This window comes from Buteo buteo, chromosome 6 (assembly GCF_964188355.1).
Source record: "Buteo buteo chromosome 6, bButBut1.hap1.1, whole genome shotgun sequence".
NCBI lineage: Eukaryota > Metazoa > Chordata > Aves > Accipitriformes > Accipitridae > Buteo > Buteo buteo.
Genome location: NC_134176.1, coordinates 8,310,124 through 8,323,716, shown reverse-complemented (window position 1 = coordinate 8,323,716; position 13,593 = coordinate 8,310,124). Strand labels below are relative to the sequence as shown.

Here is a 13,593-nt window from a genome sequence, read left to right as displayed (position 1 = left end):
CTTTCTAGTCTGTAGCAGCATGCAAAACCAGCAGAGGCAGAAGGAATAGGTGGAGAAATTCCTTCCAGGATTTAACTGTCCATGCCTTTAAAAGACACTGTCCGAGTAATGAAAAGGCTGGAGGGAGAAAGGCGGCTGGGTCAAGAGTGGGGAAAGGCTTACACAGAGATTGATTGGTGTGTGGCGTCTCACTGCACTGACTCATCCGCTCCTTTGGGGCTCCGGCACAGGAGCAACCCGGTAGAGCTGGGGCCCTGAAAAAAAAAAATGATGGAAAAGAGCGCTCCGGCCCCAAACCTGCCTCCTGTTGCCTCCCCCTCACAGCCGCTCTCACCGGGAGAGGGAGGAATCCTCCGGAAAAATGGTTGAGGCTGGCATTTTACATGTTACCTTGCGCTTTACGGTTATCATTCGTGGGCAAAATGCAGCCGCGTTCCGTTATGTCAGATAGCACTCGGTAGCCCGTTTTCTCCCAAACCCCACCGCTGAGAACGTGGGAACGTCCTAATAAAGCAGGGCTCAGGCGAAAATGCCGGGGCTTAGAGGGTTTGGTTTTGGGGTTTTTTTTTGGTTTGCCTCCCTCAGGGAACCGGGGCAAAACTTCGAAGGGGGTTTCCCGGAGCGCCCTGCTCGGCGACAACCAGGGACCGATGCTCGGCGGGACGCGACCCCGGGTGCCCCCGCGCCGCGCATCCCCGCTCCGCCCCCCCCCCTCCCCGCCCATCTCCCGGTCCCGGGGCCGCCCGGCGGGGCGGGCGCGCAGGCGCGGGGGGGGGGGCGGGCGAACGGGCGGGCGGGCGGCGGCGGCGGCGCCGTTGGCGGCGCGGCCCCAGTCCGCGCTGCAGCCGCCGCGGGGGCGCCACTACCATGAGCGGCCGCGGCCGCCCCTGCGCGACTCACGGGCACCGGGCGCACCAGCCGCCGCCGGCCCCCCCCCCCCTCCGCCGCCGCCGCCGCCGCCGCTGTCGCTGCCGCTACCGCGCACCCCCGGCCGCCGAGCCCGGCGCTGCAGGATGCCGGGGGGCAAGAGAGGGCTGGTGGCACCGCAGAACACCTTCCTGGAGAACATTGTCCGGCGCTCCAGCGGTGAGAGATTCCCCTCCTTCATCCCTCCGTCCGTCCGTCCGTCCCTCCGTCCGTCCGTCCGTCCGTCCGCCGCGCCCCGCTGCCACGCTGGTGGGGTCTGTGCCAAAGCGGTGCCTTCAAGGAACGGGGTGCGCTGTGCCCCGCTTGGAGCCTGCCCTCCGCCGTCCTTTCCCTGTCCCCCCCTCACTTCTTACATCGTTGTCGGTACTAGGAATTTGTAGCTTTTTTTTTTTTTTTTTTTTTGGGTGAGCTGCCTCTGAAAATAAGTAGTCATCATTTACGTTTCTAATAGCATGTCTGCTCGTCAGGTCGGGTTTTTTTCCTTCTTCTTTAGTTCTCTAATAATTGGGCTTGCAACCCAGTTTTCGTTCAGGTTTGTAATTCTGTGACACTTTCAAGTCCGTGGCAAAGGTACGGGGAAAGAGGATGAGGGAGTGACTGTGATTTGGAGGATGGTAATCCTGTGGCTGAGCAAATATGTAAAGAACTGTCTGCAGTTGCTCATCTACAGCTCCTCTGTTAGGTGAATATTTACAGGACTGGTTCAGGACTGCATGGCCATCAAATTGTTCCTTGCTGCTGGAGTTTTTTACCGTTTCATCCAGGGCAAAGCACTGATCAAGAGTACTCTATACAGCTCCATTGAAGTTACGGTGTGGTTGCAGACACCGTCTCTCTAGGTGTGTTAAGGTAGATGCTGCTTTAGGCAAGTCTTGTGCTAGTTACATTCCTTTTTTACGTAGTCTTTGCACTGGCACAGAACTACTGAAGCATATGAGTGTCGGCACAGATGAAGTCCAATAAGAGACCCCTCGACTTTGGATCTGCTAAAAGATACCTCCTTGGACAGTCCAAGTTTAGGGCGACCCTGCCATACCAAGGCACTGCCGTGCCAGCGTGCATCTGGGGACGTGAATGGGAAAGGCGGGCAGAGCAGAGCATTGAGAAAAGCTGCCACATGTATTATTAATCAAGACATTAATGTGATGTGCAGTCGTGCTGAAAAGTGTTCCCTTCCACCTTCCTATTGCGCGGTTCTGGTTTTACCTCACGTTCATACTAATGTGGTCTGGTGCGCTGGCTTGAAGTTGATTTCGATGGCAGGTAGTGAATTAGTGATTCATTGACTTCCACAGGAGCAAGAGTGGGATGAGGACTTAGAATTTGTTTTAGAATGTTGTGTGTTGAAACGCCAGCCTTGCATTAAACCATCAACCATTTTTTGGGGGGCTTCCTTCCTCCCGTGTTGCCTGTGTCAGTTCTGTGGTCGGCAGCTGACTCCCTGTCGAGCTCTGTAGCTGCACGATCACGAAGAGCTAGTTTCCCGCAATAGTGTATTTATTTACCAGAACATTAAATGCAAAATTAATTAATAGGGGTTTATGTAGCACTTTCCCTCTGACAATTTCAAAGTGCTGGGTGGAATTTAATTACACTTCACAGCTCCTGTGGAAGAGGACACACAGAAGCATTCCCAATCTGTTCTTCGAATTGTGGCGTAAACGGGGGCTTGAGGCATCACGGTTGCTTTCCCAAGGTCATGCGGCAAGTCAGTGGCAGAGCTGGGAACACGGTTTGGGATTGCCATGCTTTTGTATCGTGCTCTAATTAAATCACATGTCCTCCCTGGTGAAGGCTCAGTTAAGCTTTGAGAAGTCAAAAACTGGAAAAGCTCAGAAGGCTTTCGAACATTGTACTTTAAAAACACGTATCCCCCGCCAGTTTTTAACCTGGTCTAATTTGGGAGCATAAATCATGCTGATTTGGTCATTCATTCTGCTTTTTCTCTGCCACTGATGGTGCCTAAGCATGGTGCTACAGAGGCAAATCTGCCCCATTGGACAAGAATGCAAAACGTGGGTTGGGAATTTGTTTTTAACTCATGTAAGTGGTCGGTGTTGTGCCCTGAAACATGATTTAGTTCTTGGTTTTGTCATCCAGGACATAACCCTATTTGTCCTTTATAGAAATAGTAATTTTCATTGGATTGAGCACTGTTTAATCCAAACTTAATGGTATCCAGTAGAGCACATCTGGTTCGAGGATCTCCTGCCAGTGCTTGGTAGAAGGCAAGGATTTGGTCTGCTGACAGTGTGCTGGGTTTTGTTTTTATACTTGGATTCACCAGATTCCAAGAGACAGGCTCCAAAGTTGAGGAACAGGATGAAGGAAAGACTGATGATTGGTTTTTAAAATACATCTTCAGCATCCTCAAAAAAAGCCCTTCTATCACCTTTCCTGGTTCAAGAACACTCTCTTTTGAGATTTCTCACACTTAGGGAATCCCACGGCACTTCTTGACCATAAGTCTTCTCTTAACAACCAGGAGAAGGTTTGTAGATAGAGGTAATATCTTCTATTAGACAATACGTATGGCTCGAAAACTTAGACAGGTATTTCGGCATATAGGCTGTGCTTCAGGTGAAATGGAAGCAGTAGTTTCAAAATGAGATGTAGGTGGAGACAAATTACTCAGAATTGCCAGAGGTGGATCTGAATAACAAAATTTATAGACAAAATTGCAATAATTTTAAAATGGAGCAAGTCAGAACTGGCATAGCGGGAACCCGGTGTGCAGACTTAGTATGGCGGTGAGCCTGCTGCTAAAAACAATCATATATTCAATTTTCAGCATTATCTATGCATTTTCTCTTTAGGAATAGTTGTGAACCTTTCCACCCCAGCTTTGGCTACAAATGAGATTAAAATTGTGGGAGAAACGTTCACGGTGAGTTAGTCAGGAGCAAAGCATCAAAGAGCTAAGCAGAAAGGAACGGGGAGGCTGTGGCTCTTCTGCCCTCCGTATGGAGTGGTGGGATTTCTGGGCTGCTCTGCTGGACGTTCCTCTCCCAGCCAACGTGTTTGGGAAGGATGGAGCAACTGCCAAAGCGATGGGGGGGTTCCCGTGATGCCCCTTTGTCCGGGGAACCTCTCTTTGAGAGATGACTTTACGCCTTGGAGCTTGTGAAGTGTTTTAGAGCAGCAGCATACTTGGCTTTTTGGACAGCAGCACGTTGCAGGTGCTTCCCAAAGTATTTGGTGGTGGACGGTAACCTCAAAGCTGCTTTGCGGGTTCTTTGCCCACACCACAGCTGAGCTCCACTCGAGGAGAGACAAAGTCTGCAGGGAGAAGCGGGGTCTGTCGTTAGATCAAGTGCTGTGGTTGGTAAAAAGGGACGAGCCCTTGGGACACACAGACCTATCTTCAGGGTAATCTCAGTGCACTCTCTGCAATCTTTTTTTTTTTTTTTTTCTTTTAAAGCACAGTGAAAATTCATCAAGTAAAGGCCTTATCTGAGGCTCACAAAGATTGATATGATCTCGCTACAGCCTTGACTGTGCCCTGGATCTTAAGAACACCAGGTGTTTTGCTGAGCTCAAAGAAGTGGTTTGTGAGAGCACTGGGTTAAATCACATTAAGGTGACTGCCTTTTACTGCCATTAGTATTTTTGGACTTTTAATAAGGGCCTTCCTTAGGGCAATGTTATCTCCTAAGATGTTCTCAGCAGTCTGTGCCCGTTATTACTAATGTTATTGGTTGCTTCTTTGGTGCATTCAGAGCTCCTGCTGATACCGACCTCAGCTCAGCATCGTGGAGGTGCAATGGGTACGGAATTGGGCAAGTCTCTAGAGCAGGGCTGGGTGTCGTGGACCTGGCCCACGTGCAGAGCCAGCCGGCAAGTTGAGCCACGCACGCAAGGGCAGGGAAATGTGTCTGTCTTGCCTGTCTGTCTTCACCCTTCACATATTTTAGCAGCAAAAGCGTTAAGCTTGTATTAATGGCGTAACTGCTTTTATGGTGGAGGATGAGTTTGGGAAAAGGTTAACTCTGGGACTTTGCGGCAATATGCAGTAAAGAGCACTAATAGTCTGGGAGAGGGGCTTAATTTAGTGGAATACTATATATAGTCTTATCTATATGATAAGAGTCACCATTATTGGTTATTGTTTCTGTTGCAATAACTCTTAGAAGCTTCCTCGGGAAAATGGGTCTTTCAGGTCTTTCACAAATGTATTTTGACACTTGGGCTGAAATCTTTGCTCCGTAAGGCTTACGTGGGAATTTTACCGTGAGCTTTAATGAAGCTAGCATTTAATTCCTGGCCTTTTTCAGCTTTGTGCCATGTTCCTACAAAGCAGTTCCTTCAGACAGAGCTTTACGCCCTGCTGGGTCCCTGTGACTTTGGTGGACAAAAGGGTCGGCCCTATTTACAGGTGACTGTGTTGTCAAGGCAGATTACCCAGGAAGGGGGACGGAAGTGAGTGTCACATCGTAGCGCTAAGACACCTTTTTCATTTTTATTACACTGGCATTATAGGAAAAAAAAAGTGTCTATTGTCTTTCCTGTCCTTCTTACTAGCCCATGTAGCGTACCTGATGTCTTACAGGCAGGGTGACAAAACATCGTTGTTCTCATGGGACATGATACGTGTAGGCTTCTCTCCCCTGAATTCAAACAAGCTGCATTTTCATCTGATCCAAATTAAGTTACACATGCTGCAGAGAGAAAGTTCATTAAAACAAGTTACTTCAAGTTTACAGGATGTCTGTCTTTGGGGATCCTCTGTAAAAAACGCAGACCTCAGCACTTCCCTAAATCTCTGCATAAAGACACTATAAACTGTGGGGTGAAAGTTTCCATCCTCTAGTTCAGTTGACTGCGGAGAAGTGACTGAAGGGATGACCAAGGAGCTTGTGTTGTTAGGGCTTGCTTTCGCATTCGAAGGGCACAGGGTTCCTTTTGCAGTTTCTACGACTGCAGGGGGCCTGCTGATATGTAAATCAATGCAAAGTGGATTTTTACACTAAGAAGCATTACTCGATGACATTTTTGAGGAGTTTTCAATTGCAAGCGCCCCCCTTTCCTTACCCTTCGAGTTGGTTTGCTGAATGCAGAAAGATTAAGCAAGCTGACTGCTGCTGAAATCGGGGGGAGTTTTACACGGTCTAAAATTTTTTATATGTGTTTTTTACAAAACCCCACCTGATTATGGCAGCTCCATAACGTCGTATTAATTTAGAAACCCAAATAATGCCGTATGGTTAGCTAAAGGAATAGCTGGGTTTCCTTGAGGGCTGATCAGCTGCTTTGTAAATTCTGGGTCTTCTCTTTCTAGTATTTCTTTCGGTGCGTATCGGTGGCGGTGGGATGGAGCGACGTTGTTCTCTTCTGGGGGAAGCTTGAGCGCTGCTGAGCGCTTGCCACAAGAGGTCACTGCAAGAGTTGTTGCGTTCCCAGGATGATGTTTAAATCTGAGCGAGAAGAGAAAAATGAAATTATTGATTTTTTTTTTATTATTTTTTTTTGAGTAAACATCCAGGGTTTTTTATTGCTATTGGAAGGAGTATACAGCCAAAGAATAATGTCAGGAAGTTAAGTGAGCTGCAGAAATACATTTAATTAGCCTGTTTAACAGGGTACTGTTCGGTCACTAACTGGGATTTTAAGTTATTCTCCTGGAAAGCTAAGGGAATAGGATTTTCTGGTTTGATAAAATTAAGTAATAGAGGAAGATTTTGGAGTTAGCGCTCATAATAACCCGCTTTTCAGAAAAAAGTTTGGTACTTGTTTAATCAGCACACTCAGTGACTGGCTATTGGAAGTGCCAAGCCCCCGGTAACCCAGATAGCCAGGGCCTGATCCTGCACCCACACGTGGCAGTGGGAGGGAGTCCAACTGCTGGCTTCCAAATCGCCCCTTAGGAGACTCACCTGAAACAGCACCTTGGTGCTGGGCTGGGATCCGTCCTGTTGATAGTTTTGCTTTAGGAGCAAAGAGGAGAGCACGGGAGAGGCAGACGATCCTCTGCCAAAACAGGTTTTTTGAGATACAGCCAGGCTCTGTGAAGCTGCAGCCAGGACTAGCTTTGGGCTGAGTGTTTGCAAGAGGAGCCCCCACGTCTGAACAACTACTGTTACAACAATTTTCTCATCTGGGCATGTGAAGCAAGCGCTCTTGTTTGTATAAAGCTGGAAATCTGATTTTTGGTTGCTCCCTGAGGGTGCCTGTGTGCCTCAAGCCAGAGCTACAGTGTGCTCCAGTTTAAATTTAGTTTTTCTACATCTGTGTTGTGTTCTGCATAATTTTAATAGAAAACAGATTCAGCGTTGTCATTTAGATGATAACCGGGATAGGTGAGGATTAGTTTAACTCTAGGATAAACGAATGTGTGGGGGAGAAACTGTGACCGGGATTGTATGAAATGTCATTTTGCAGGCAAATCATAGGGACGATCTCTTGTCCTTATTGATTCAAAACTCTTCCTGGGGTCAGTGACGTTGTGCCACAATAAAGGCAGGGGACCGCGCTGTTTGTGGGCTTTCACATTCAGAATGATTTAAATTAATTTTTTAAGTTTTCAGGAGGTAAATTCCAGGCAGACTCTAATCTTTCTTCCTGAGCTCGCTTGCTAAATTGCTGAAAGCTGCTGTGTTCCCAGCTAAGTGACTTACACGTGGATTTAATATTTCAGCCAATGCTGGATTATTTATCTTTTGTTTTATTTGAGGAGCACTTATTTGGGGCAGGAAATAGATCATTTTAGCGTAGTCGGTACGGTGGCATCTTGCTCTGGGTTTAGCCCTCTTTGCATTTTCATAATATGAGTATTAAATGAAAACAACACTGGTACAGAAAGGTGACGTAAAGAGTTAGTCCTTTGAGAGATTTTTTTTTCAGGCAAGCAACGCTTAATGTGCTGGATAAATTGGATGACACTGATGTTTTGCATGCTTTAAAGACACCGGGGAAATAACAGCTTTGTTAGAAAACAGCGATGTGGTTTTATAGTAAGGAGCACGACGTGCCGGCGGAGGTTGCTGCTTCAAGCCCAGCGGTTTGCCTGGAGCCGACCCCAGAGCCGGAGGGATGTTGGTGCCCGTGGAGGCCGATTGCGGAGGGCACTGCCCTCCAGAAGGGTTTAGGATTTTCCCTTGTGCTCTGTTGGGATGCAGTACGGCTCGAGCATGTGGTTGGAGTCACTGCAAACAACACCGGTAGAACTCTGTATTATCAGGGCTGAGGCTTGCTCAGGAGAGCTAAAAGGAAATGAAAAAATGAGAATGTTTTTTAGGACCCCCCTCCCCAATACACACACACGAGGAGCCCCATGAGTTTTCCAAGATGGTCTGAACAAGACTGCAGCAATATGCTGACCCTGTGTAGTTGTAAGGAGAGTCAGCTGACAGCAGTTTGAGTGGTTTGGGGCTTTTATAAGACAGCATTAGCAAAAAAGGCAAATTCCAGACATTTCACAGACCCTGTCAGGTCCAGGCTGCATTTGCTCTGCAGTGGGAGGGTGGTAATTCTGAAGGACAGCTCTGTGTAAAGTTGCTTGAGTTAGGAGGTTATTCCTAGATGGAAACATTGCTACTTTTTATTATTATTATAATTATTATTACTTGTGTTCTGCCACTGCTTCGTTTTTTTAAAACATCTTTTCAATGGTGACTTTTCTAAAAAGATTAGTTACCTGTTTTCTTGGTATGAGATGGAATTCTGAAATGGTGATTTAAACAATTTTGGTTACAAGTGGTACCCAGGCATTCTTGAGAAAAGATGATTAGAGACAATGTTTCTCACTTGGCTAAGCATATCTCCTGGAATGATTTAGCTGTTCTTGCTCTCCTGTGATTACATAACATGAATTTTACACTGCTTTGGGCATTTTTTTGGTTAAAAAAAATTGCTTGCACACTGTGGTCTTTTTTTTTTTAAACAAAACAAGGCTCAGCACTGTGTTGAGTATTAGCTACTGCAAGATAGAGTAAGATTAAAGGCTTGCTGCTCTACAGCATAGGCTGCATTTATACAAAAGTCTTTTTACAAAACAGAAGTGCAGCAGCAGCAAATACAGTGCCGTTAACAATTGTTTTCCTCAATTGTGTTTTCCAACCTGAAATTTTGCTAACTGTATGCTGCTAATACCCCAATTCCTTGCCATCAGTATTAAACCTTGTAAATAGGAGAGTTATATTAGCTAATAAAAAGCCTGCTGACTTCCTAAGAGGAATCTAGCAACTCTGAGACAGGCGAGGCCCTGCTTCCCTGCTCTTTTATAGACAGACACTGGTGTTTAGACATGGCCAGTTAAAGAACTTATGCAACCTACACATTTGTGATTTGGGCTCTCTGCAATATATCAGAGAGGGAGATGGGTGAAGAAAATGATTGGTGAAGGCAATGACATCAAGACAAGCTTAGAAATAATAAAAATTGACTTTTATCTCTAAGGAAATGGGAAGTGGAATTGCATTGTCAGTGCATCGGAGAAAACCAAGCAAGGATGAATGCATTACCAGACATTTCAGGCTAATCATCATGCAAGTTTTGAAGTTAGCTGCACATTAATGTTTTCGGTCTGAGATATCACCACATGGTAATATGGATCACAGTTGCATAGAGTTTCACATACTGGATCAGACCATTGGCTCTCAGATTAACTCTCCTACTTTCAGCGATGGCCAATGTCTAGCGGACCAGGGGAGAAATTCCCAGCCTCCTTAGTAAAATACTTGTCAGATTGGGTGCTGCTGTACATGGAGAGAGAAGACTTTCCTTTCTGGGCCACAGCACGAATATTGCACAAGTTTTAGTTACCAGTGTCTTACTGCAGAATGCGAGCTGTATTTATGCATTGCCATCCGTAACTTTGGCTATCCTTGGCAATCCCTGTTGTGATACTACTCGTTCAGTGAAGTCGTGGTGTACTTAAAAACTGAGTAAATCCAGGTGTTCTGGTGTAGGTGTAGTGGCTGAATTCACTGTTGTCCAGTTATTAGTAGCTAAACTCTGTTGAGAAATACATACCGTTGAGAATACCTCCAATATAATATATTCTTTAAAAAAAACCCCTAGTTTGCAGAATATAGCTGTTGTGTATTGAATCCCAACGGGAAGACAGCTGTGGAGATCCCAGTGCTGGTGTCCTTGCTATGCTCACCACCCTGCAATTTGCAGACCTTTTGTTGCCTCCTTTCCTTTTTCTTCTGAAGAAGGCACAAAACACCAGTCTTATCTGTTGAAGACTAGAGCAGGCAAGGAGAGCTGGCTTCTCCCATGAAGGGAGTCTAAGCCTGGGTCTGTCTTGCAGAAGGCTTCTGCCCTGGGTGGGGGCAGTCCTTGGTGTGTGGCATTGCTGGGCTCATGCCCATGCTTTAGAAAGGAGTGATTGTGTAAAAGTCCTTTGGCTCACTCCAGAAAAGATCTTTGGTATGAATTAGCCAATGGGGAGTGTGGGCCATCAGGGGAAGGGGAGGACCGGTGCTGAACCTGGGGTTTGATAATGGAGGAGCACCCCGTGCTTGCCTGCAGCAACGCCGGCGGGACACGTCCCTGGGCTGCCGTGGGGGGACCGGCTGTGGTTGGGGTGCGCGTCCTCCCTGTTGCGTGCAACGAGTATGGATGTGTCTCGGGAAGGAGCGAGTCAGTTGGCAGCCTGTAGGCAGGTCTGTAGCATGCTTGTCTTGCCCTATGCCTGATCTGCTTGAATGAAGACTTGGCTTGTGCCAAGAGGCTCGTACGGGACTTCGCTACAGAATCACTGCAGCAGGGCACTGGGGGACGTCAAGGTCCCCTTGGCTGAGGGTCCTTGCTTTGGAGCTGCTGGCAAAGGAGGCCAGGAGGAACGTGCAGCCAGTTGTGTTTGGAAGGGAAAAGACTCGTCTTTGGTGTTAGGCTGCCCTATGGCAACTGGAGGTGGAGAAGAAATGAGTTTTTTCCAACCCTTGTCTCTTATGCCAGGTTCAAACAGCCAGCTGGAAATTGAACAGAGTGGAATTTGCCATAGTCAGACTGATGGAGGTCTTAACCCAAGGCACAACTGTGATTGACCTTTCTTAGTGAGAAGGCTCTAACGGAGTTGTAGAAATGTGGAAGTCAGGCATGCAGATGGATTTAGTCCAGGACTGGCTGTTAGGACCCAGCCTCAGGGGAGGTAACTGCAGAAATGGACTTTCAGGAGTGGGAAGTGGTGATGACGTGATATAAAGCAGTCTCTTCCCCAACTACACAAAACTCCTAGAAACCCTAAGGTTGTATTCTCTACTAAGTAGTCTCTGTTGTTGATCAAGGTTAGGCCTCAAAATGGAGATGTGTTAGAGAATATACAAGGAGTCACAGCAGAGGACTCAAAGCAAAAACTCCTCCATGTCCCTTTGCACTCTGCAATTTTAAAAAATTATGGCCAAAAAAAAAGAAGTTCTCTCAAAGTGTCCTGTCACCCAGTACGCAGTTTGGATGTTTACAGCTGGGTATGGACTGGCTGCTGTAAAGTTAAATCTGCCTGGAGTTTTGATCTGGAGAAATTGTAGAAATAGGGAAGAATGAATATGTTTCTTGATTGGAGAAAATACCGTGACACCTGATAAAATGTAGGGTAGGCATGGAGTCCTGTGGATGCTGAGACTTGGGTACACAACAAAACCCAAGGGTCAGACGCTGGCCTGTTCTTCCTTAAATTTTATCAAGCTGCTCAGTGAGCAGCAGCATTAATGAAACATGGATTCCTATGGCTTTGTGCCCGCAGTTAGACTCGTTGGTCTCTAACAAGATGCAAACATTGATTCAAGATTTTTCTTCAGCTGGAGTAGAACACACACATACATATTCACATGCTGAGCATGGGTGAATAAGCCTTATTTGCTTAGGAGACGAGGGTAAAAAAGAAGTCAATTAAGTAAAGAAAAATTCATGGGGACAAAACATATTCTAATATCTGGTCAAGTTTCTAGTACCTATACTATTTATCTGATCTAACCTTACAAATACTTCTATCTACCAAGATACTTCTAGTGTCTATTTTTGTCTAATTTTATGGGATTTTTTATTGTTTTGTTTTTTTTTTTTTTTTTAAACTGTCAATGGTTTGGCTTTATGTTTTGTTCCCTCCCAAGTTTCCGGTGGATTTGGTCAGTTTAGTGAATGCTTTGTCAAGTATTTTGAGCCCCTCAAGTGTAAAGAAGTATAATCCATAGAAGACAGCCATTAAATGCTGTATGTCAGCTGCTGGCTGCAACGTGTAACTTTTGCTGTGTACTCTGTGTCCTGAAACAGTTACGTGGTGGAAATACACAATCAAGATTATGTCTGTCGGACAGGGAGGCTTCAAAGCAGGGTTATCTGCTTTTGGACTGTGGTCCTCTGGGAGCACCCAGATGTGCACAGCATCCATGAGCGAATTTGGTATTGCAGTCTCTCATCGCCCAGGTTGCGCCCGTTGTATCTAGGTATGTGAGCCAGACTTTGGCGAAAGATAATCCTATAAAGAAATCTCTTTCCAAATCTAACCAGAGGACTTGTAATGTTGGTTTTTTCCCTGTGGGATGGGAAATTAAGAATTGCTTACGCTCCCATCCTTTCCAGGTGCTGGGGTGTGGTGGTGGTAGGGTGGCTGCCATGGGGGGAGCCCGGTGGGTTTAGGGGTCTGGTGATGTCTCCCCTTTTCCAAACTGGAGAAGGTGTTGGGGAAACATCAATACAATGGGATGAGCTCCATTGAACCCTTTGGTTTCCAGGGGATTAGGATGTCCCCTGTGTTAGTGCGTGGGCTGTGCTGAGCAAAGCTGGGCTGAGTCCCCGGTGCCGAAAAGGCTGCGGAAAGCCAGGCAGATTTTGTGTCATGCTCAGGTTTTACTCCGTGTCTCCTGCTGCTTGTAGTGAGGGCATCTCCCTTCGGGTAGGAAAGCAAATTTTTCAAGTTGGCATTTAGGCTTAAGAATATTTGTGATGGATTCAGATAAATTCTTTGAGCTTAAAAGTGTTAGATTTCACAAAATCTAAACTTCTGTTTCTCACATTGGTTGGCTTTTAAATATTTTTTAATCTGCTTTTCTATAGAAAATCCAATAATCTCCAGATTATTTTTTTCCAAATTCATGCTTATAGAGAAAAAAGAAATACTGTTTTTTTCAGTACACTTTCCATGTACAACGGAATAATGTTTGCATAATGTACAATCTAGTCACAGTTATAAATACCCTGAGAAGGGTGTGTGTAGCTTATGCAAACCCAGTGTCGCTTTTATGTGAAAATGAATGTGTGCACCTCAGTAATTGGCATAACCGTTCTTCAGCTATTATGAGGAAAATTTGTAAAAATCTCCTTAATTTTTTTTTTTCCCCCCACAAGAACTGCTGAAAGGAATGTTTCCTATAATTTCTATACAGCAGTGATTGTTAATAGTTATATTTTAATAGCTTTATAGCATCAATGAATGGGACTAGTTAGTTCCATAGCTGCAGTCAAAATGAAATTGAAAACTAACAGTAAAAATAAAGAAAACTCCAAAGATCATCACAGACTACAATTTGAGAACCTTTACTAAGTAAGAATATTATTTCTGAAACAAAATTAGGCATGTTTACGGTGTCAATGAACGTAAAATCCCACAACATTGTGTTTAAGCAAAATAGGTATTTCCTTCTTTGGAAACACCTTGCTAAAAGCAGGGATGGAAGAATCTTTCCAAACTAGTGAATAAAACTATTTTAGGACTAACTCATAATG

General features: G+C 45.6%; 1 protein-coding gene across 1 annotated transcript in view; it reads left to right on the top strand.

Annotated features, from left to right (window-relative positions):
- The first annotated feature begins 998 nt into the window (after nucleotides 1–998).
- Nucleotides 999–13,593, top strand: part of KCNH5 (potassium voltage-gated channel subfamily H member 5) — a 159,749-nt gene continuing 147,154 nt past the window's right edge. Inside the window, exon 1 of the mRNA XM_075031045.1 lies at nucleotides 999–1,086. Coding sequence (XP_074887146.1) covers nucleotides 1,014–1,086 — 73 coding nt within the window. The 5' untranslated portion in view covers nucleotides 999–1,013. The remainder of the gene's footprint in view (nucleotides 1,087–13,593) is intronic.